This window comes from Phalaenopsis equestris, unplaced genomic scaffold (assembly GCF_001263595.1).
Source record: "Phalaenopsis equestris unplaced genomic scaffold, ASM126359v1 Scaffold000402, whole genome shotgun sequence".
NCBI lineage: Eukaryota > Viridiplantae > Streptophyta > Magnoliopsida > Asparagales > Orchidaceae > Phalaenopsis > Phalaenopsis equestris.
In genome coordinates, this window is record NW_018164844.1 from 1619019 (window position 1) to 1645035 (window position 26017).

Genomic DNA, 26017 nt, shown 5'->3' on the forward strand with positions numbered 1-26017 from the left:
GGAGGGATATAGACAAATGCTGCAAAATTGGTCTTAATTTTCAAAGTCATTTTGTTGTTGTAACATCAGTTCACATGAGGCTTGACTTCATGAGTCAAGGCTTACTCCTGCATCCTAGAAACTGCTTGTAGGCCATGGCTTTTAAGAATTCCATGGAAGAGATGATTTTTGTTTTATTTTATTATTTTTTTTTGGTTAATTTTTTGTTAGGATAGTTGAGGGCTCAAGATGGTGGAATTTATTTTGAAGAGTCTTAATTTCGAACAATTTCCAGGCCACAAAGCTTCACTTGTGAATTAAGGTTATAACGAATTAAATAAATAAAATAAATCTCTTTGGTGAGATTTGTTTTTCTGTGAGAAAAAAACATTGGCTTAGAATTTAAGAATTTGATGAAAAAATTATTTTTAAAAACGATATATATCAAATTCTTAAAGTCTAAGCTAATGTTTCTATATATAGAAATTTCTAATAGAATTTGCATAAATGATTAGGTAGGAGTTTCTAGCAATTTTTTTTTTTAATTAAAATGTTTATCTGAAGTGACATTTGTTATATTCTCTTATAAAATAAAGCTATGTTGAAATTTTAAATAGATATATTTCATTTGAATTCAAATAAATTATGTTTTATTAGTATTTTTTATATAAAAAAATTTGAATAGGAATGTGAACAAAAAAAGGATTTTACCCCCAAACAAAGAGGGGGCATCTCCTTTTAAGTTTTATACACTCTATTTTTTGTTTATCCTTTAAAACATATGAGCTTATTCGAAAGTCATCAACATAGAATGGACATAATGATCATATGAAGGTCCTACTCAAAAGACCTTGACATGGTTAATTTTGATCCTTGATAAAGAGCCTTTGAGTCGTCCGTGGGATGATCGATGATAATGAAGAGAGTAGTCCTTCCTTGGGTATGATCTACCAAAATGTCGATTATCGATTTCGATAAGCCTTCTTATGATGGTTGACTTCCATACCAATCTGCCATGTCTTGGTTTGATGGGTTCGGACTCGGACCATTCCACATTTTTAGTCTTGTTGGCTCTGGCTCGGATGGTTGCATCTGGTCGGCATTGGTCTTAGCTCTGGTTCAAATTGCTATATTTGGTTGATAAATGCGCCTCCAGGTCATCTGTTGATGGACCATTCTTAATTGTACTTTTGGCCTTTTGAATCGTTGGTTCTTCTTGAGGTTTGTGTTGGCACATCTCTATGTACACCCACCTTTTCCATCTATATGATGTCATTGAAATTATTTTAGAAGATTTATATACATACGACTCAATTTCTATATATTAACATATCTAACACCTAATGATAGCGAAACTAGTGAGGAGGTAGCAAAACACAAAAACAAACTCTTATTAATAGAGAAATGGGGTTACAATATGACTCAAATGGAAAACAAATACAATAATAGCATAATCTATAGTTAGGGAGTGCAGGAAGAGTTCTGTAGGCGATGGTGGCGTCATTGGGGTGATAGGAAAAGGTGGGGAAGGTCGGGTGTCTGTTTGGGGTAGTCGTAATGGTGTTTGGTTGGTTGTAGGTAAGCTGGATAACAAGGTTGTGGAGAGAGTAGATGTTGTGGCAGAGTGGTGGAGGGATATGGGGGTGGTCGTTCAGTTGCTAGGGGAGAGGCAAGAGAAGGGTCAGGGGAGAAGTAGAGAAGGAGATGGGGAGAATATAACACCACCTCGGAGCATGATCCAGCCGGAGCACCACCTGTTGTCGGCTGCAGCCCTAGCAAGTGGGAAAAGAACAATGCACAAGAGATCTAAAGACTGCACAACCAGAACTAACTCCCAACACACAAAGGACAATAATTTATAGACTCCCACTGGACAAAGAAAACTTTTACACAAAAGGAAAGTGAGAGGAGGCAAGAAGTATCCAGAAGACACTACACAAGTGCGGCAACTCGCGAAGCCTCCTACTCCTTCGGGAGAGTTCGCCTGCGAGACCCCACCGCATCGCGATCCCACCTCCTGCATTTTCTTGTTTCACGACAGTTCGCAAGGCTTATGGTCCCCGCAGAATTAAAGTGACCTGCATCGGGGAGCATTCAGTGCTTGCATTCGGGCGCTGTTTTTAGCGCCCGCGTCAGTTTCCTAGGGTTGGGGAAGCTTCAAACTTGTTTGTCAAAGCCTTAGGATCTTCAAAGTATGGTGTTAAGTCAGCGATGGTGAACGTGACTGAAATCTTGTAGTCTTTTGGCAGGTCGATCTTATTAGCATTATCGTTCAAATTTTGAAGTACTCTGAAAGGTCTATCTGCTCTTGACTTAAGCTTCACGAATGATCCGATGAAAAGTCTTTCCTTTTTCAACTGAATCTATACGAGGTTGCCTTCCTCAAAATTTTACTTTCTTTCTGGATTTATTTGCTTGTGTTTGAGATTTGCAGTTTTTCTTAGCAATCTCCTCGCCAACTTCTTTAAGGAGTTTTTGATTATTGTGAACTCGTTCTATGACATTCTTGTTGGTTTTTTATGTTGGTAGGAGTGACATAAATTCTAGAGGCGTGAGCACATTGTCGAAGGGAGTTCGTCTAGTAGTTTGGCTGATGGATCGGTTATAGACGAACTCAGCTTAGGCTATAATAAGATCTCACTGTTTTTTATTTTCCCACGAAACACCACAGGAGATTACCGAGGCTTCGATATAGTACCTCTGCCTCTCCGTCAGTTTGTGGATGAGCTGTCGAGTTGAATAGGAGTTTGGTGTCAAGCATTCCCCATAGTGCCCTTCAGAAGTGGCTCAGAAATTTGACATCTCTGTTGAAGGTGATGGTCTTGGGAATTCCATGCAAACTTACAATTTTTATGAAGTATAGATCGTCGATGTAAGAGGTGTCTAGTGTCCAGTGACAGGGTACAAAGTGAGCCATCTTGGAGAATCTGTCTACCACAACCATGATGAAGTCCTTGTTCCTTTTGGTCCTTAGAAGTCCCACCACGAAATCCATGTTGATGTCCAACCATTATGCCTCTGATACTGAAAGTAGCGTGTACAATCCCGCACCTGAGCCCTTGTCTTTGCCAACCTAAATGACTTGTTAATCCTCCATTATTTCTCTCTTGGGCAATGACTTATCTTAGTGAACATAAGAGAATACATAATTGACTGTTAGATTGAGTATCCATCTGTGCGGTAAAAGAGCCCTGATGTCTTCTTTTAACATTACTCCAATATGTATTTGAAATCATTATCTGTTTCATATAGATTCTTTAAAACCTCGAAGCACACAACTCGAGCATGCATAGATGTGATTAATAGAAGTTGACGATGCATCGACTATGCGGTTCTGACTTCCTGTCTTGTGTTTTAGCACAAACTAAAATGAGGCTAGAAATTCCACCCAAGTGGCTTGTCAGCCGTTCAGTTTGCTTTAGCTATTTAGAAATTGTAAGGCCCTAAGATCTGTAAATAGTGTGAACTTGTTCTTTAATAGTTAATGACTCCCACACTATAGGGCCCGGACAATGCCATAGAATACCTTGTCGTATGTCAAGTATTTCCTCCTGGACTCATTTGGCTTCTCAATGATGAAGGTGATAGGGTGTTCTCCCTGGCTCAACACTGCTCTGATCCCAATGCAGGAGACATCACACACTACTTCAAAAAGTTGGTTGAATCTGGTAGTGCTAGCACAAGTGCCTGTTACCATTTCCTTTAGTGTGTCAAAACTATCCTACGCTGCTGCTATCCAAGCAAACTCCTTCAAAAGTTAGGTCGGAAGGTAGATGATAGTGCTAAAGTTCCTAATTAATCATCGATAGAAGGATGCTAGCCTCAAAAACTGCCTCAGCTTAGTGAATAATTGCGGGGCGGTCCAGTTGATAATGGCTTCTACCTTTGCAGGATCCATCTGAATACCTGCACTAGATACGATGTAATCACAAAAGTCATATTTCAAGAAAATCATACCTTGCTTTTCATGAAGTGACATTTATTCGGATGGGCTTATAGTTGCTCAGCTCGCAATACCTCAAATACTGCCTTCAGGTGATGCGAGAGATCCTTGTTTAATCGTCTGTATATTAGAATGTCGTCAAAATAGATAATGACAAACTTTCCAATGTGAGGCCGAAATAACCAGTTTGTTAATTTCCATGAAAGTGTTGGGTGCGTTTGACAAACAGAAAGGCAAAACAATCCACTCATAAAGTATGTCCCGTGTCTCGAAGGCGGTCTTCCACTCGTCTCCTAACCTCATCCATATCTGGTGAAATCCGCTGCGCAAGTCGATCTTGGAGAAGATAGTGGCTCCGTGTAGCTGGTCTAAAAGATCATCCAAGCAGGGTATGGGTAATCGGTACTTGAAGCTGATCTTCCACTCGTCGCTTGCCGTAACGTTCCGCATGTATCTCATTTCCCTTCTCTAACTAGGTAAGGGAATATGATTGGGGATGCTTCTATTGGTCAAATCCAATTTTTTTTACGATGAGCATGGACACTACGGTCTCACAACTTCCACTGTTGATGATCAGACTACAAACTTTCTCCTTGACGGTGCACTTGATGCAAAAAAATGCTATGCCTTAATCAGGATTGGTCCAGTTCTAGCTTGGACTGCATTACTCATCGAAATACTAACGCTTCTCTCTCGTCTCCATGGAGCTGAAGCTTTTCTTTTGGACTCTCCTCTAACTCCTCATCGACTTTTTTGACGCTCCTTGATCTATAAGTGTGACGACTCAGCTTTTTGGGCAGCTGGATGCTATGTGTCCGTAGCCATGGAAACACTTATTGGCCATGATTGTATAGGAGGAATCATCTTTCTCTTGCTTCTTCCCACTCTAATCTGCCTTATCAGTTCCTTGTATGATTATGTTATATCCTCCTAAGGTCCTTCTCGGCTGTAGAAGTTGCAGGTGACTAGTTGGCTAAAGATGGTGTTCGGAAGGATGATTGTTGCCTGCTTTACTTTTGCTGCCTCTCCACCTTCAAGACTAGTGTCTGAACATCCCTCAATGTCCAATATGGTTGTAATTGTACCACATTGATAATGACGTGCTTTAGACCCCTGAGGTATTTGGCTATCGTGTGCTCCTCTGGCTCTGTCAGCTCGCACTTCAACTGCAAGTGGTCAAACTAGGCCGTAAACTCCTCAACTGAAAGATTCCATTGCTGCAAATTGTGGAGTTTTAGGAGCATGTCTTGACGATACTGCGATGGGAGCTATTTCTTCAACATTGCCTTCTTAATCTTCTCCCACTTAGTTATCTTCAATAATTTCCTATTAAATGGGTCAATAAAAATGTTTACTTGAACATAAAATAAATTATTGTAATAAAAGATCTATTCACACAAACAATGCTCACAATAGGAAGTATAATTTAATAAGATCTTTCAAGATATTGATGGTAAAATTCTAACATGTTTGTGGGAGTCGGGGGATCAATTACCGTGCATTGCATGTACCAAGCAGGGCAAAATGGATGTAAAATATTTTTAGTGCCTTTACATAATACCACCCAATTTCTATATATTTACATATCTAACATGTAAACTATACTTTTTATACATATTCCACCAAAATCTTTTATATCACATCAAAAATATCACTCTCGAGTCATGGGAGAGACGCCGCTTTGTTTTTTTAAGGCGGAGAAAATCACTAAATATTTTACTTTTTATATATCAGGCAAAGAAAAAAAAAAGAATGGAGAGCAAAATTACATAATTGTCTCAATTAAATAAGAACAAATAAATAAATTTTATAACTCATATAAAGAAATCATAAATTCTAGAGTGCATAATTGCCCATATGGAACACAAGTTGATTCCGTTCTTGCTTTTCACTTTTAAAAAGTGAAATACACCTCATACATATACAAGATGACATGTATATAAAACTTGAAATTTAGGTGTTAGATATGTAAATGCAAAGGGATTGAGTGGTATGTATGTAAATCTTCCAATGATGGCTCTTTTTTTCCTTTGCGTATTGCCTCTCCCATTGCCTTCACCGAGTCGCAGTTCAGCATTAAATACAGCTAAACTTTGCAGCGACACCAACAAGGCTTCCTCTCATAGTAGTTCTGGCGAAAAAAATGATAACCCCACCTTTTCTATCTTATATGTAGTCAATGAAGCTATTTAGGAAGATTTACATATGCCATTTCATTATATATATATATATATATATATACCATCTTACTTAGGCATGACAAGAGGTATTATATTTTTTAAGATTAAAATAGTGGTATCTTTATATGATATGAAAAATTTGGTTGGTATAAACGTAAAAGTTAAAGTCTAGGAGTTGGATATGTAAATATGTAGTGTAGGATTTGTCAGTGAATCACATTTAAGGAATAGTGTAAGAACATAGAGAGAGAGAGAGAGAGAGAGAGAGAGAGAGAGAGAGAGAGAGAGGCACATTAATGAATATTAATTTGAAAGAGATGGGTGACTCTATTAATAGAGTGATCCTCTATTTATAGAGAAAAGGTACAATGCCCTGTTTTAGTGGAAACTGTACAGGATAGTACAATTAATTTACATGTGAGCCCAAAACCTAGCTGCATTGAGAATCAGCTGGCTAAACTGGTGAGCCCTTAGTTAGGCGCTGTCAGTCGGCTAAGCAAGAGAGGCCTATCAGTCAGTCTAATCCAGTAAGATTGTCAGTCAGCTAGTCTTGATGTTGTTTGTTGGCTGTGCTTTTACTAACAAAGGATTGACAAGAATGGCTCAATCGACTAAGTTGCATCGATCAGTTAGTCAACACTGGTCGCAAACCATTGATATTTGATAAGGAGCTCCTGTCGGTAGGTGGCAGAGCTAGGTTATTGACTAGAAGATAAATCACCGTAATTCGATAAATAGCTGCCCATAGACATAGTGGTCTTGAGGGATTGTCGAAACTCATCTCATTGTTCTTGATGATGTTTAGGGAGGCTATTAGAATGCTTCCGAGGGAGTTGTAGAACCCAAGAGGTTAGCTTTCCCATTGGGTTTGTTCAATCGTGGAGAATGAATTGGATTCCTCTGTACTTCACTTCCAATCGAATCGCTCAAGATCGAGCCGCCCGATTGCCTTGATAAATCTTGGCCTTGGTACTTCCGATTGTCCAATTAAGCCACCGAGCCTCCTATTGGTGGGCCCTCCTTTAACACGCCTTGTCCCGACTACGCCGCCAGATCTCCTCGAGATTCATACAAGCACCTTCCCCTCATACATATAGGAATTGGGTGTTTTGTATGCAAACGCCCCAACTATTTTTGGAAGCTAATACAAGAATAATTCTAATAGAACGAAGGAATTCTTTAGAACAGAGGGTTGAAAAATACAAAAAATGCATTGAAAGGCAGATATTTAAATAATTGTGTTATATTACAGAATGCAACGAAGTTGATAGATAAAGCAGTTGTGTCAGTTCAGGTCCCTAAAATTTTATAATATCAGCACAACAATAACAAATTGAATGCATTGAGCGCGACGATACATAGGACCTGATCAAAGTTCCCCAAAACAATAATATAATTAGCAGTTCTCCCAAAATAAACAAATCTTCAATTAGGAAGTTTTGGTCATTACCGTCAGATCTGCATCTCGTATCTGTTAAAACCTCAAATCTTCACTGAAAGGGGAGCACAGGGTCTTCATCGCATGGAAAAATAATTATGCCAGCAACCAATCCACATTGCTTCCATGATGAATTAGGCATAAAGCTGAGAAATTCTATGAGACAACTCATCAACTTGCTCAACTTCTGAAATTATTTCATCCTGAAATTGCACACCATACAAAATCTAAATCTGCATGCTATAGAAATCATTGGAAAAAGGAGTTGAATTACATACAAACCGCACATTTATTATCTCTTTACATATTAGCATCTAAATTTTAATATTTGCTTCTATAACATTCGATCTCTAAATCTCATAAAAATGCATGTTTTTAGTCATATATTTTGATGTGTTTGAGACATTAAAGTGCTATCTAAGTAAATATCAGAACCTAAATGCTAGATATATAAGTAAATAAAAATTGTGTGGTATGTGATGATGCGTAGAGAAAGTTAAATGCACTGCCTACAACTGATTTAATGAAAATGGGGAATAATTGCCATTGGATTTCTTCGCCCTATCTCTATAACAACAAAAGTGATTCAATTGATCAAATAAGGCCCAGATCATGGATTACAGGGATAATTCGGGTAATTTGAGGCTTGGTAAAAGTAACTAGCCTGATCGATAAAGCTGCGCCTAATCGCTCATTTCATACCTCTCCGCAAGTTCGTATAGATTCATTGCCTGCAGTATTCATTTTTCAAGATAATAGATCCTCTTTTGAAAGCAATTAATGATTCATTTATGAATAATGAGAAAATAAGTATCAGACTATTGGAATGGATGATCATGAGTGTTTATCTATGAAAACTTTTTGGAGATTGCTGACTCTAGTGGCATGTGCATTGAAACCACTCTGCCCCACTCCAACTTTGCTACATTTAACATAAAAGCCAAATTAACCCACTGGACCAAGGGCAACCAGTAAAGCAGTCCAAGTTGACCGGCTAGGAAGAGCTAACTGACCGTGTGGTCTTACATGATTTAATACAGTTTTGGTTGACCCAATCAGCTCAAATGAATGCCCATCTAACTAGACCTGGGCTTAGTTGACCAAAATAGATTAAGCTATGCTAGTCATGGGTTAGTGAAGTAATTAATCTCTAAAGCCGCTTGATTGAAACCAATCCCATGTAGGTCAAGTCATTTAGGCCAACTAAGTCTAGTTGACAGAAAAAATTTAGCCATAACACCACACAAAATATAGCTTTATTATTTAGCACTCTCCAATGTTCTACTAAGTTCTCATCCCTATTCGTATAAGCGTGGTTGGTAAAAATATGCTAACATTTGTGAGGTTCTCCAGCATCAAACTAAAGTGCAGGGATCCATGTCAGAGCTAGAGTCAAAACATGGCATAAACACAGTATTCACGATGAAATAGCATAATAAAACTTGAAAACTAGACCAGCCAATAAAAAAGTTATACCAAGTTCATGACGCTTTGCCAGTTATGGTCTTATCCTTCTAGATGTTAATAATAGAAAAAGACCTGTCGAGAGGCTGTTTCCCTTACTTGAACCTAACAAACAATGAGAAATGGGGGCAACGAAACAAACAAAATAAGCAATATCTGCCCTACGAGTGGCCAAATAATTAGCCCATCTGATGACATCAACCAGAGAACAAAAAAGAAAAAATCTCGCCATCAGAAAAACCGCAATGTTTGCTCAACAATGGAATAATATGATGTTTAAATATTAGTGAACTTACTTCTACATCTGTTCTCGCATTGGCAGCCACACACTTGGAAGCACTGATGCTAGAACTTTTATGAATACTGTAGGAACTACAATTAGGCTTGTTCAGGTTAGCCGGGATATCTAATTCACAATCTGGCCCATCATTTTGATTAGACCTAGGGGGAATTTGAAGAGTGGTTCGAGCAACAAAATCCACACTTTTCTCAATGTCCTTATTATAGTCAGGAATTTCATCTTTTTGTGCACAGATCCTTTCCCTGCAAAAATATAGCAAAACATCCACAAAATGTAAAAAGGTTTCATTCTACACATTCAAAGGAAAGATGCATGGAGCTTCCTAATTTCAGAGAGTTCAAGAGCCAAACAGAACAAAGTGCTAACTAAATTGAGGCTAGGTCTAGGATTCATGCTATCTTTTTGTTTTAAACTACCTCGGTAAAGAGGCATGTTGTCGCTGTAGTAGTGTGCTTCTTTCTCCCTTGCTATAGTTCTCTTCAAGATGGGCAAATTGCCGCTTAAAACGGTCAACACCACTGTAAATAATATTTTACAAATAAACCAGTTAGCCAAAAAATTAAAAGTTATGTATGACATTGCCTCCATGAAATTCCCGAAAATAAACAATAAATGATTAAATAGTTTCTTTAAGTACCAAGAAAAACCTGCACAGATGTAAATGTATGCATTCGAACCACCATAAAATAAATAACCAGACAAATGTAAATTAAAGCACGTGCATAAAAGAAATGAATGGATATCGAAGCTAGAAAACACAACCAGTCTAGCAAACGTATGCATGCGGAAAATAGAAAAGAATGAAAAATCAAGTTTAGAATCACAAACATTAGACAGCGCACAACAAATATCTACTAGTAATGATTTATATGGTTTTGATATGTAGTTAAAACAAAAAAAAAAAAAAAATCAAAACCAGCCATTCAATGTGCCAAATATACACCCCTTAATAAGGGTACAACATCTAGAATATGTTCAGTTCATTTTGAGAAATGTGTCTATTATTCATCTTCAACATCATATTTAACTACACTTAATTATGAAGTATTGAGGTTAACATCTAAGACTGCAAATGCATCAGGCCAAATCAAACATGAGGTTGTTCGAGCTCAAGTTCATTTACCAAAAACTTGTTTAAGCTCAACTTGAGATCGATTCAAGCTTTTATAATTCAAACTCAAGCTCACTTACCAAAGGCTTGTTTAAGCTTGATTTGAGCTGTGACCGAGCTTGTTCATATTATGATTAAACAAGCAACTCTGTTGAAAAACATAATCAGGCTTATTGAGTTGAGCTTACAAAAATTAAAGATTTTAATTAGATAAGCATAACAAACGAGCCTTGTCTTATGGAGGTGAGCTAGCCCACACACTAAGTCCTGATGAGTGTCTTTTTGAGCACCAAGTATTAATCTAGTGTTATTTCGAGGCTTCATTGAACTTTTTTAACTATTCATGACCATAATCGAATTGAACAAAAAGCTGTTCACACTTGTCAACTAAGTTATGAGTACTTATCGAACGCTGATTCATTTGCAGCTCTAAAATTACCTACACGCGTTCATATTAACTTGCATATCAATGAAGGCCGGTTAAAACAAATACTGCTGTAAAGGCCTCTTGAAAGAAAACCTTAATATCTAACAGGCTAACACATGTAGAAGTCCCAACCATGAAAATAAATTTTGATGGGCAACAAGTTTCTCTAGTGCCTATTTTTATTGCTAGTCTGCCAGCTAAACTATTTGTACAAGGGAGGCATGATGTTGAGTTTTTTTTCAATTGTAAAAAGCCTATCTATGAGGTAGGGAAGAAGGCGCAATAGCGAGCTACGAGCCTAGTAGTTGTAGCTTGAATAGCACATTGTATCACCAAATCCAAAGCCACTAGTGGATATTCCTACCAAAAATAAGTTAAGATTTTCAAATGGGCACAAAAGAAAAGTTCAACAAGTGATTTAAAGCATTTTTTTTTTATCCAATAATCACACCAAGCCCTTGCTCCTCAAAAGAAAGAGCTTGACTTAAAATAGTGAAAGAGAAAGATCTGATAAAGACAAAGCATGAAAGATGAATCCAAGCAAATCTTGAAAGGCAAACATAAGGGCATGACACTTGTACAAGTCCAAGAAAATGCCGTTGAAAGTGTCACTGCCCGAACCGAAGCTTGCAATTAACCATAGCAGGTACAAACGGTCAGACGGTGAGAATTAAGTTTTTTATATTCATTTTTTATAATTATAATTTAACAAATGAAAGAGTCACTAAATTAAAAAAATATAGTTAAATTTACCTCATTGCAGATTGTGCGCGTCCTTTAAAAATATTCTCTTCTATTGCTCATCTTTTAATCAATTAATTACACCTGAAAAGTTAGTTTAAAACAACAGTGAACTAACCAAAACTAGTGAATACTCATACTTATAAACTACAGTAACACAAGAAAAAAGAAAATAATATGCATGTCAATTAAACATTTAATAAATTAATATAAAATATTTGATAATCTATGAATATGATCACTTAGGATATTTATGTTATTTAATATGTTTTACTATATCAATAACATTTCTATATTATTTAACATCTGTATAACCGTCACATGAGCACCGTCTAAAAAATTGTACCAGTCAAAGTACTTCAATATAAATATTTTTTTTATTTACGTGCACGGGTAATTTAAAGTTCTCCCATTAGTACTATAAAGAAGTGACTACATCATAACCAAGCATGCACATACAAACATACTATAAAAATTATTTTCTAATAATGACTATTTTATTTTCATTTGCATAAGAGTTGTATTCAATATTCATGAAAAAAATACTGAGTACACATCAATATGAACAAAAAAATTCAATAGAATCATAAATCATGAGTTTGTAGTGATTCTAATATAACAGTGACAATAACAATAAATGCATTTGATCTAGAAGAAGCAAAAATGTTACTATAGCATAAGAACATGATTACTTACATTGCTTTCAGATAAATTTCATTTGCTTTAAAGTTCTGAAATCTCTTTTACAATAGAATACATCAAATATAAAGTATTTTTATTGGTAAATTAATTAAATGATTTATCAATACTTATAATTGAATTTTTTTATGAAATTTGATACTAATATGAATCTATTTAAATCCACCATTTAATTTATTAGTATCAAATTTAATTAAAAGATTTACATTTACCCCTTTAATATATTAGCTTGAAAGCCCTAATGCGCGTAAGGCTCTTCTGGCTCGATTAGGCCTTGGTTGAGCATTGTATGCGCGCACAAAGCTCCTCTTTTTTCTTCCTCTATACTTGTGATCAGACCTGTTCTCTGTTACGCACAAGCCTCCCAGGTTGCTATGTTGTCACCCTTGTTGCTATCGACACCAATCCTCCTCTATTTGATGATCGAAGACGTCCTCCATCGACGTTGCCGCCTTCGACTAATGGGAAACCCTAACTTGCACTCGTCTATCTCATACCTTCGTTTACGCGGTTCAACTTCCCAGATAAGTCGATCTCGCCTCTGCCTCCCTCATTTGCGTTGTTTTATAGAACCTAAGTACCCTTTCATGTTACCGACTACTCGCTTCCTCTTCCTCTCTTTGAGTCCCTTAAGAAGATGAAACAATGCGTCACAATCTTCCCCTTTTAAAAGAATTTTGTACTCAAAATTTATAAATAAACCACAAGTCATCTCATTAAGTAGATTGACATAAACTATCCCTAAATTTCATGATGAAAACTAGGGATCATTCATTAAAATAAAAAGTGATCACTATAAAGTAAAAACCTGATGCAAAGAGGCTCAACTATACTCCCCTCATCAACAAAAATCAGAATAACATATATAAAGTAATATGCTAGGAACACACTTATATGTAAGAAAACGCCAAACTCATCAAACCTGATAACCATGAACAGTAGTTTCTTCAGACTCACTATAAGTAAGGGAATAAACTTGAGGTCGAACATATTTTCTTGGTTGAACTTGGGTAGAAGCTGAAACCATCGACTCTATCCTTCTCCGCCTAGCCGTAATCTCGCGTGGAGGGGCTCTCCACCTGATTTCTAATCTGCAGTGCTCTTCTGGCCAAGTGGCGGATAATATCTTGCTACATGACCAGACTGACAACACCAGTAGCATGTGTTAGAACCCACAAACATTCACCTTATGTTGTCTTTCGTAATTGGCACAAATGACTATGGTACTCTGAGTCGTACCCCTGCTAAATCAACTCGAGTTAATCTTAGACATCTTTCAATTGGATCCCTCTTAGTCATCTACATGTTATTCTATATCAATATTATTCCTCTAGTGTCTCCTTACGCTTCTGAGTAAGCTGATAATTGATCTCCACTCTTCTAGCTCGTTCCATTTATACTAGTATTCATCGATCCCCAAAGGAACCAAGGGCTGTCTGATTGAATTCTTTAATCCCAAAAAGAATCTGTAACACCTTTTTTTTGTAGTAGCAATCAATTGTGGCACATACCTTGATAATGCAATGAATTGTGCTTCGTATTGCATGACTGTTTTCTCTCCCTAAACCAATCTAATAAATTTGTCCTGCATTTGTCTTCAACAAATTTGGATACAAACTACTCTCTGAATAGCTCCACAAATTCCTCCCAACTTATCATCATATTGACTATGTCCCCTAGTATTTCCTGATGCTACCCGCAACACCACCTCTCAACTTCTCCATCCTACACAAATGTAGCTAATGACAATCTTTTTTCATTCAGGCAAACCATACTAATCTAATATCTTCTCAATTCACATCAACCAATTTTCAGAAGGGAAAATTAGGGTTAGGTCAATATTTGGCTATGGTATGGGAATAAAAAGAAAAAAAATTGGAGGGATGAGGCGAATGATAGGAAACTCTAGGATATGACTAGGGTTAGGCTAGCTCTAACACTAAATGATATCAAAGTTAACCCAAACATAATAAAAATGCAAATATGATTGCTGAAGTTTAGAAATGAGTTACAAACAAGAACCATGACAATAGAGAAATAACAACACAAACATAAAGACACAACACTGACGAATGTGGTGGGCGCCAGCTAGATAGGAGGGTGCAGGTTGGAGTTGGGACAATAGTGGAAAGGGAGATAAAGGGCTGGAGAAGGATCTACGACAACATGTTGAGTATTGGGGGAGGAGCTACAGCAGTGGGTGGGGAGGTCGTAGGGGTTGTGGCCAACAGGGATTGAGGGGATAAGGTTCGCGACGATAGATTTGGAAGGCAGAGGCGGGGGATGACTGCGGGTTTAAGCGTTAGTGGGGTGACTAGAGGGAAAATCGAGAAAGATGGGTAGAAATTGAGTAGCAACGATAATAAAGGGGGAGGAATGACACAATAGGAGCAGAGGAAAAGAGTGTATGTGGCAACAACGGGAAGGTAAAGGTGGAGGAGATGTGTGAGGATAATTGCCACCTTGGAGTATGATAAAATCGGAGCACCTCCTGTTCTCGAACACAACCCTAGACAGGAAAAGAGGGACGCCGACGGCCGTACAAACAGAAATTTCAGCAAAAAATAACCTTAAACAGAAAATAACATCTATATACGATAGAAGATAATCAAGGAGGAAGGGGACTCAGTCGGGGAAGGGGCTGGCAATCTTGCCCTAAGTATAGCCGATAAGTCTAGCCTCCCCGCTGGATTGAAAATCCTTATGTTGAACAGTTCAATTTAGCATAAGCCCCACGCTAGTCTCCCAAGGTTGGGGAGCTTGGACTTCATTCATTGAAGCTTCTAGTTCTTCATCAGTGGTCTCAACGATACCAGGATCCCAATGTCGGTTGTGCTGCCTTCCAAACTTACACGCATACGCTCACATCGGTCTAATCTTCTAGGAGTCCCTTACTGAGCTGAATTGGTTCTACATGTCACATGCATATATTGAATCCTCCATACGTATTCAAGGTCGGCTCAACTTAATCTGAAGTGAGGGTGACCTGAACCTTCCTGAACAGTGATGGCTATGGTGGTAAAGTATGGATAGTGATATCCTGAAATACTCTATCATAATTGTCCCGTGTCTGGAGTTGATGTCTCGTTCATATCATCCTCTGTTATCACCAAAATTAATCTCATCGATGTTGCTCTATTGGCAAGGGCACTTGTGATCTCAGGCTCAGCCAAAGGGAGAAGGACGACGTGCTTCCCACCTTTGGTGGAGTTTGTGTTTTTGAATCCTTCGTGATGATTTCTACAATTAAATTGTCACAATCTCCCCAACAACAGGTGATAGACATTCATGGGTACCACGTCACACCACATTTGATCCTCCAGCTGACTGACAATCGAAAACTCCACTAAGCACGTCCAGTCAATGTTGACCCTATTCTTTTTCAGCCACGTCAGAGAATATGGCTGAGAGTATCTCTGAGTCATGAGGCCAAATTTCTCCACCATCTTTGTAGATACAACGTTCTTACTGTTTCATTGATGATGAAACTCCATACCTTTTCGTACACAATGTAGCGGGTGCAGAATATATTGTGGAAAAGCCATTGCGGATCTCTCGTATCCTATATCTGTAGGACCCGTCAAACCATGAGCTTATCTCCTTCCTCTGGTGGAAGATGATACACCTCACCCTATTCCTCAGTTGTCTCTTTGTCGTTAACCTCCTCCAAAGAGCCCTGCTTCGTAAAAGACAAGACTCGGATTGTCAAGCAATTGGAGGCCGAAATCCATGGCATCTAAAGACCCCCCCCAAATAATGTGTTATAGTGTGTTCCTCTGGATAGACCAAATCATTTTTAATCTGCAACTAATCAAATTGCGTTGTGAACTACACTGATAGGTCTCTCTGTTGCAGGTGGTGAAGTCTAAGAAACATATCCTGATGGTAGTGACGAGGTAGATATTTTCTCTACAACGACTTTCGCATCTTCTACTTAATAATCTAGTCATTGTCTTATCACTTCCTTTGCCTCTGCAAGTTTTCACACCACAAGGAGGCGTTCTTTCTCAATTTGATAGTCTTCTGGCAATACTTGAAGATCCACTCAACTGATTGTGGCCATTCGATAAGGCCATCTTGATCCATACCTCCATTGAACTCTGATATTTCCACTTTTATTCCAAAGTCCCTGTGTCCTCCAAAGGTGGCATCTTCTCTTGGCCTCCTCTGATACTGGATTCTAAAGCATCTTGACCTTTCGTCATCACTGAAATCCTCCCTATGGAAGGAGTTGAAATTCTCGTCTCTTTCGCCTCTTCGACTTTCCATGTCACCATCGAGGGTAAATCCCCCTAAGTTTCATTCTCAATGTCTACAAGCCTACGCTGTAATTAACAGATCTATCGTTGTATCTCTTCCCAGTAGGCTCAGGCATGCATCTCATTGGTAGCATGACCATGTTTTAGAGTTGGGAGGTACAAGATGGTATAAAAAAAATTGATTTAGGGTTGTTGATTTTAAAAATCAACAAGGGGAAATTAGAGTTAGGTTAAAGTTTGGCTATAGTTTGGGAATAAGAAAATTTTGGTGGAGGGGGTGAGGCGGATGCTAAGAAACCCTGGGGTAGGACTAGGGTGAGGCGGATGCTAGGAAACCCTAGGATAAGACTAGGGTGAGGCTAGCTCTGATACCAAATGATACTTGAGTTAACTACCGGAGTTAACACAAGTAAGAATAGAAATGCAAATATTATTGCTGAAGTTCATAAATGAGTTACAAACAAGTTCCTAACAATAGAGAAATAACAACAAAAATATAAAGACATAACACCCTAGGGTGAGGACAAATGTGGTGGGTGGCAGCGGGATAGTATGAGGGTGCAGGTTGGAGTTGGGATAGTAATTAAAAAGGAGATAAAGGGTGGCAACGGAAATAGGATTGTTGGATTGGGTTTTGGGGGAGAAGTTATGGCAGTAGGTGGGGAGGTTGTAGAGGTTGCAGCCAGTAGAAATTGAGGGGATGAGGTTGGTGGCGACAAATTTGGGAGGTAGAGGTGGGAATGACAGCAGGTTTGAGCGGTATGAGGGTGGGGAAAACCAAGAAGGTTGGATGGAGATTAGGTAGCAGCTGTGAGAGAGGGGGAGGTATGGCACAATAATAATGGAGAAAGGGAGGGTAGGCGACAACAGCGAAAGGGTAAGGATGGAAGAGATGTGTGAGGATAATCATCACATTGGAGCAGGATACATACAGACGAAGCATCACCTATCCTCAGATACAGCCCTAGAAGAAAGAAGTGGGATCTCGGCGACTATCCAAACATGAATCTCAACAAAAACTAACCCTAAACAGGTCGGTTCAGCCTAAGCCCCGCATCACAAATGCTTTAAACGAAAGAAGGAAGCACTTATATTACATTAATTTAATTTACAAAATCTAAAACACAACAAAAATAGATGCCAAAATACAAATACAAAATACAATCCATAAATTGAGTTTAAATGACTACACAAATCAATATATAAACTCAAAATTGAAAGTATAAACCAAAAAATCTAAACATAATAATGCACAAATTTTAATTTGCGTTGAAAGGATTGTACATAATTATATACAACACAAAAACAACAATAAAGCCTTAATCCCACTACATTGGGTCGGCTACATGAATCCTTTTTCTCCATTGTGTCCTATTTAATGTCATATTTTCTTTTAGTTTTAGTTCTAATAAATTAAGATTTATACAATAAGCCCAAGTCTTTCAAGGTCTACCTCTGTCTTTCTTAACACTCTTTCTTAACATAACATAAGTCGAATCTAAAACATCCACTCTCCTAATCAGATCATCAGATGGTCGACGCTTAATGTGACCAAACCATCTAAGTTTACTTTCTCTAATTTTATCCGTCACAGGAGCTACACCAACCCTATCACGGATATAATTATATACAACACAAAAATTTTAAAAAAAAAATCCCAAATATTTAATTATAGATTTGTTCCTTATATAATTCATAAAAAACAAATGAACACAAATGCAATCTTTAAGCTTGAAAGGCTATATATAAACAACATAATTGAAGAACATGCAAATAAAGTGCCTTCATGTAAATACCACCATAAATAACACCCGATTCTTATGTATTTACATATCTAACATCTAAACTTTGTTTTTTAACATTTATACCACCAAAAAAAGGGGTAATTTACATACATACCACCAATTCCTATGTATTTACATATCTAGCACCTAAACTTTGTTTTTTTAACTCCAAAAAAACCAATAAGCCCTAAATACTGTTTAATTCCTATTAAAAGTAAACAACCCTAAATATCGTAAAATCAGGAATCCTGTTTCTCCAATCCCGTTTCTCCACCGTTTTAACCCCGAATAGTCCCCCGACTATTAACAAACCTGGCTAGGCTTCTTTGGAAAAGTCTAATGAGCTGGAAAGTGAGCCTTAATCCACCATCACATGAAAGCTACCATACAAAAAAGAACAATTTTGCTTGTAATTAAGAAGATATGATTTATCAAGGCATAGTGAATAACAAGCAACTAGCAAATAACAAGCAACTGGCAATAAGCATACCTGGGATACATAAAGCTAATCTGCTCGCTACCATGAAAATATTCCTCTAACATCTTCGGATGATACTCTAAAATCTGTTTGCTTTTAAAATATTATCATTATAAGTACAAACTTAACAACCGTAAGATGCATTTCAATCAAAGAAAATAAATAGGATCTATTGTACCTCCCGGTAAATCAATTCTCTTACATCATCTTTATTCAACTTCCTCCTTTCAAAATCAAACTCAAGTTTAGATATGGCTTGGGTTGAAGGTTCCTGATCTACATTGGCAAGACCTTGAAAATATGGATCAGCAAGTGCCTGGTACAACAATGAAAGCTTAGAACCAGTGGACGGCCTATGTTTAGTGATATACTATTTCTATAAATTCCATGGGCCATTAACACGCAAAATCACACCTCCTCAGCAGACGGCCTATCTTTTGGATCAAATGAAAGTAAACGCTCAAGCAATCGGACAGCAGAAGGTTCTGCTTTTGGGAATTTGCGTGAAAAAGGAACTGCCATTTTTTTCCGCATGTTGTTAAGGTACCTTCTAGCTTTTTCATTTCGAATCTGTACAATTGCGAAACAGAAACTTTCAGTAGCGTACATTTCTAACAGTAGGAACACATCATAAAATCATAAGCATAGAGCAAGCGGAGAGAATACAAAGAACAATAAAAGGAAGAGACACAAACAGATTACCACATATGATACAAATCAGCTAATCATCCATAAAATCTGACAAAAGATTGACAAAAACCAGAAACTTCAAAGTTTCAACATTTAATTGGCTAAACTTTAAAATAATCCCTCAATTATTTGTATGTGGCCATTGAAATCTTAATAAGAGTGTCACATTTTCAATGTACTCCTTTAACTATACAAAATTGATTCAAAATGGTCCCTATTTGATTAAATTGAGATAATTTTAAATAGTCTAGAGACAAAATTGAAATTAATTTTAATTGAGTTCAATTTTGTGCCACAATTTCTATGTGAGGGATCATTTTAGATCAATTTGTATAATAAAAAGATATTAAATTGAAGAAACAGGATGCTCTAGAATTAAATTGGTCACACACAAATAGTTGAGGGACTATTTTAAGATTTAACTTACATTTAATTATAGGTGGTCAAATAATTTTCAAAAAGGAAACATTGCAAGCTCCAGTTAGGCATAAAAAAATTGAAGATTGAAGTTAAGCTCACAAAGAATAAAAACTAAATTAAAAATCCGTCGCTTAACTCCTAATTCCATATTTGCTAACGCTAGAATATTTTCTTAAAACAATGCACAATGATCTAAACTATTTGTGGGCAAACTCAAACAGTAGCTCCATTGATAGTAACAAATCTAATGGCAACATGAACATTTCCATACTTTTAATAATTACAAAACAGTTTCATAGAGCCTATAGTAGGAACACATCAATTATAAATTGACCAAAGAGATTCTAATCTAATATTCTTTTTTTTTTCCTTTAGGTTATATATGCAAACAAAAGGAACAAAAATTGAATAAATGATGGTAAAATTAATCCAAAGTTTGAAATCCATTTGAAAAGATGATAGGGGAATTTTTTTTGAAAAGATTTTTATGTTATACTATTCATCAAGAGTACAACACTGTCATTGTTGGGTCTCAGGTCTCGAAAAGGAGGAGAGTTGTGTTATGTAGTTGGCAGCTAGCGCAAAAATTTTTATTGAAAAATTACCACATGAATCTTTTAAATTACTGCTTCAATACTTGTGCGTCCATTGGAAGTGACGTGCTGTATGACCTGAGTAAAGTAAAAAGTGTGCAATGGTGTGCATCATTGCACGGGTGGAGTCTTAAATAAGCACACATTATGAATGAATAAGTGCAAAGAAGTTAGTTAATGAAATTAATATTATGAAAGAAATTTACAATATAGATACTCTCATACGTAAATTAATGAACTTAGTAGACATTATGGTTCATAGAAAAATAAATAACTTATGCATTTAAGAATCAAAATGGGTTGAAAAAAATGCTAAGAATATTGATAGTTTAGATTTTAAAATTCAATATTCATGTAAGAATCGTACCATAAATGATGCAAGTATAATTATATATAAGAATTTGAAATATAATATTGTAAAAATTAATAAAATTGGAGATAGAATTATAACTTTAAAATTAATAGAAGTGAAAATAGAACTATTTTAAGATTCTTGTTGTTGATACTATGATTCAAAAAAAAAATTTAGAATGACCTAAGAGAATTAATACAAAACATCTCTCTTGAAAAAGAATTTTTTGTAGAGTAATAGAAGATTTTAGAACGAGTCGTGGTGGCTAAAATTTTAGAGTGAATAATGAAGGAAGAACAATATTAAATTTTATTTTATCATATAATTTTGTTATTGCTAACATTTTATTTAAAAAATGAGTATATACTTATAAAAATGAATCTAACAAAATACAAATTGATTATTTTTATGAGAAAATAAATTACCAAGATTGCAAAGATTGTAAAGTCATTCCAAGTGAAAATTTAAGAACCAAACATTGATTATTAATTTTTTATTTTTAGGGTGAAGAGTTAAAAAATAAAAATACAACAAAATATTTTCATAAAATTTGTTAGAAACATGTAAAAAACATAAATAAAATTATTTTTACGAATAAACTTTAATATCTTAAGATTTAGAAAATTTATGAGGAAATTGACGCTATGTGAGATAAAGTAACGAAAACTATTAAGCAAGTTGCAAAAGATGTGATTGAAAAATCAAAAGAAAATGCACATATTAATAGAAATAGTTCATCAAATAAGAATGTACAAAAAAGATTAAAAAATAAAAAAAATATTATAAAAATTAATTTAGATGTAAAAGCTTAGAAAATTTTAAAAAATATAAGGTGGCCCGGAGAGAATCTAAGAGAACAATTTATAATGTTAAGAATTCTACATTTATTTATCCATATAATAAATTAGATACTAAAAAACATGAAACATATATGTATAAACTAACTAAACAAAAAGATAAAAAAAGAAAAAAATTAGTTTGTGTAATAAGAATAAAAAAACAAAAAGTGATTTTTTAATGAGAATATTCAATATAGATAGGTGAGATTTTTTATAAATTTTCCAATGACGATTGTAAAATATAATCGATTTAGTGATTTTAATGTTATAAATAATAACAAGACCTTTCATTTTTATTGTCACATTAATAATACGAAAGTTGAATAGACAAAGAAAATGAAGTGTGAAAAAACAATATAATATGATGGTATTTCAATAGAAGTGTAAAAATTTTTAAGATACCTGAGCATATTTTACTAATTAAAATTTCTAATATTATTTTAAAAACTAAAAGAAAACCTAAAAAGTGAAAAAATAGTTCATTAGTTTCTGTTTTAAGAATAATGGGATGAAAAAGAGTGTATAAATGATAAATGAATTAAATTAATTTGTCATACACTAAAAATATGACAAAGTAATTGAACATGGATTACAACGTGATACAAAAATTCCTTAAAATTAGTTTGGATTCATGTCGGGCAAGCCTACTATGAAAGCCATACATTTATTGAAAGATTTGATGGAGAACTACAGAAAAGGAGAATAAAAATTTTTTTTTTTTTTTTTTTTAGAAAAAACTTAAGATGAGATTTCAAAAGAAATACTTTAGAGTTCTATACAAGAAACGTGTTGATATTGTTTATATTCAAGTCATTAAAGATATGTATGCTACTGTTGTTACTTGTGTTTGAACACAAAAATGATTGACCAAGTATTTTCCTATTTCAGTTGGATTACAAGGATCAACTTCAAGCGCATATCATTTTGCTTTAGTTACAGGAGGAAGTACGTTGGTATATATTTTTTGTTGATGATATCCTTCTTGTGTATAATGCTAGAGAGAGTTCAAAAAAAAAAAAGAATTATGGAGGTCTAGAATTATGGAGGTCTACTTTAGAGAGGTCTACTTTAGAGTCTAAAAGCTCTTCTTTGAGCAGATCTAAAATTGAATATATGATAATATAATTTTAATAGTAATAGATCTAGTGGCGGGGTATAATAATGGGTGATCAAGTCCTTAAAAGGAGTGAACATTTTAGATATCTTGGGTGGACCGTTCAAAGTGATGGTGATATAAATGGGAATGTTATTAGTAGAATTCATGCTGGATGGTTGAAGTAAAAAAATGCATATGGTCTATCGTGTGATAGAAAAGTACCACTTAGACTTAAAGGAAAATTTTATAAGATGGTAGTGAACTTGCAATGCTTTATGGCACAAAATGCTGACATATAAAAAGAAGCATACAATTACGTTAAGTGTTGTTGAGATGAGATTGCTTAGGTGGATGAGTGGCTTTACACTTAGAGACAAAATGCAAAACGAATATATCCATGAAAGGGTTGGAGTAGCTCCAGCGGTAAACAATATTAAAGAGAATCGTCTTAAATGGTTTGGCCACATTAAACATCGACCATCCGATGACTCAGGCGAGTAGATGTTCTAGATTTAACTTATGCTAAGAAAGGAAGAGTTAAACCTAAAGAAACTTGGGCATGTTTTATAGAAAATGATATTAATGTATTAGAATTAAATGAAAATATGACACTGAATAAGACACAATGGAGTAAAAGGATTCATGTAGTCAATCTCACTTAGTGGGATAAATGTTGGTTGTTATTGTTGTGCATTCATCAAGAGTCCATAGTTAAAAATAGATCGCAAATGAGACATCAAAAGAGGGAGATCAAGCTCCACAAAGCTATAGACTATTATAGTGAAATCCAAATCATAACGTGATAAAAGTGAGTTTCAAATTTCACACTTGTTTAAGATAAGTTTATATTATTTAAACTTAAATTCTATATAAGATTTTCCTATTTAACTAGAGTTAGTTTAAGAAGAATAAAGTTATTCCTTATGTTATGGAATTAGTTTAGGAAGTTTATGATTTCTCATAACTTATAGAGCTATTTTAATAGAAGATAAGATTAAATTCAAATTAGTTTTTATTGTGAATTATCTATTTAAAGGCTTTGATTTCAACAATAAAAAACAATATAGAATGTCACGACACCCGGGAGCTTGGAATTATTAAAAGAATAATAAATTATTGAATGGTAAAATTAATATAAATTTCAATTTCTACCACTGAAAAATAATCATCAAAATAAATTGAAAAATCCACTAATAATTTTATATTAACTCAAAAATAAAAATATTTAAAAATAAATTTTCCTTTCTCTAATTTAGTTGGTCAAATATTTGATATAAATTTTCTCTTCTATCAGTCATTTTAAAATCCAAATTTTAAACATGAAATATGTCCATTTAAAATTATTGTGACATATCAAAAATCTAGTGCATGCTCATACTTATAAAGTACAATAATTTAATGTAAAAATTAACATGCATGCTAGTCAAACATATTGAATCAATACAAAAAAAAGATTATTTGTCATTCAATTATGGCCATCCAAAAATGTTTAAGAAGGTCAATATCAATATTTTTTTTAGTTTATGTGCATGGATAGTTTAGCATCCTCAATTAATACTAGAAAGTGATGAACTCCATTAATCAATAATTCATATTTTCATCTCTCTCTCTCTCTCTCTGTATATATATATAAATAGAAAAAATACAAAAAGGTTGTATAAGACGACCCAAAAGAGGCACCATACCCATACGATATCAAGTACAATAATACCCCAACAAACGATACAGATAGACTCAATAAAATGTAAAACAAATTTAAAACATGCAGAAAGCAAGTAGCTAGGGACGAGTCAGTTTAGTCATGCCTCTTCCTCTAGTTTTTGGAGCGGAGCTAGATAACAAAGTTTGAAGGGTCGTGTCATTGCTAACCAATGTATCATCCATTAAGTTTTCAAGTTGAAGTGTGCCCCCAGCCTTCCTCTTCCGCCGAGAATTGTAAAACGGTCATTCTTCATCTGAAAACTGGCGTAATCTTCGATCTGATTAAATGTTAGAACCGCAGTAGAAGGAAAGACAGTTGTTTCCACCGCGATAGGTTCCAACGTATGTGAAGTGTGAATAGTTACCTCTGCACCCGATGATTCCTGAATAGGAGCTGCGGGGCTATCCTGATTTTCGGTTCGAACATTATCCGTTAGAGTATGGTCAAGAGAAGGGATCCCAGGGGCATACACCAACTCCTGTCTTTCAGTGATTCCCTCCTCAGGTTTGCTGGGAGCGCGTTCAGGCACATGCGGTGCACTATATATATATATATATATATATACATACATACATACATACATACATACATACATATATTCAATCATGTTTAAAATAAATAAGACATAAAATGAATAATGCATATAAAATAAATAATGCATAAAATAAATAACACATATATAAAATAATTAAGGCATAAATTCAATCACGTGTAAAATTTTATAATATTCACATCAATATGCCCAAAATTATAAAAAAAATAGATGGATCAAGATAAAATCTTGAAATTGACCTGAACATATATCGTTGGCTATCAATGCAACAAATTTAAAGAAGCAAAATACTACCTTAATTCAAAAGTAAGAGTACTCACCTCACTATTAGATTGACTTCCTTTTTTGCTTAATTACTCCTTAGATCTTGTCTGCCCTAAATTGATTCGTATATAAAATATCATACTAAATGATTTTAATCATATTACTTAACTATGTTTCATTTTATCTTGTCTATATTTAAACTTATTATTATGAATCATTCATTTTAATTTAGCTGATAGGAAAATAATTACCTTTATAACCTAATATTATAAATTAGAAGAAAATCTTTACTTTCTTGATTTATAGTTGAACTTATAATTCAAATAATTATTTCCACGTATCCATAATTTATCTTTTATGTTAATTAGTAAAATTTATTTTAATTTCACTAAAATATTACTTTAACTTTGTAAATTTTATATTAATTTATCTTCCGAGATCTATTAAAAATTTTTAATTATCAAACATTCCTCATGAACGAAATTATTAATATTTAAATAGCAATCATGATAAAAAAAATTATAACCTTGTTAGTTGCTCGAACTAGCATTAATGCAAGCCTATTTGTGCTTTTTGCTTGTTCTCACAAGGTTCAAGTCACTATCGTTCATTGCTGCTCTCGATTTATATGATCTACTCGAGCTCTATCTCCCCTCTCTTGCTCCGTAATTTATCTGGTGCAACCCGTTCCACTATTTGTTTGT

At 35.1% G+C, this 26017-nt stretch overlaps 1 protein-coding gene across 3 annotated transcripts in view; it reads right to left on the bottom strand.

The window, feature by feature from the left end:
- Positions 1-5225: 5225 nt before the first annotated feature.
- The window catches only part of LOC110026828 (mitogen-activated protein kinase 9-like), a 74560-nt gene continuing 53768 nt past the window's right edge, over positions 5226-26017 (bottom strand). Inside the window, exons 6-12 of one of the 3 annotated variants that reach the window (XR_002294251.1) lie at positions 19219-19374; positions 18983-19120; positions 18817-18890; positions 9722-9823; positions 9301-9547; positions 7553-7743; positions 5226-5248 (exon numbers count right to left, since the gene is read on the bottom strand). Coding sequence is in view for 1 of the 3 variants with exons in the window: in XM_020727986.1 (XP_020583645.1) it covers positions 7675-7743; positions 9301-9547; positions 9722-9823; positions 18817-18890; positions 18983-19120; positions 19219-19374 (786 nt within the window). In the remaining 2 variants the exon portion in view is untranslated. Of the gene's footprint in view, positions 5249-7027; positions 7744-9300; positions 9548-9721; positions 9824-18816; positions 18891-18982; positions 19121-19218; positions 19375-26017 lie in introns of those variants that run through there. The other 2 variants (XR_002294250.1, XM_020727986.1) reach the window with 2 other exon arrangements.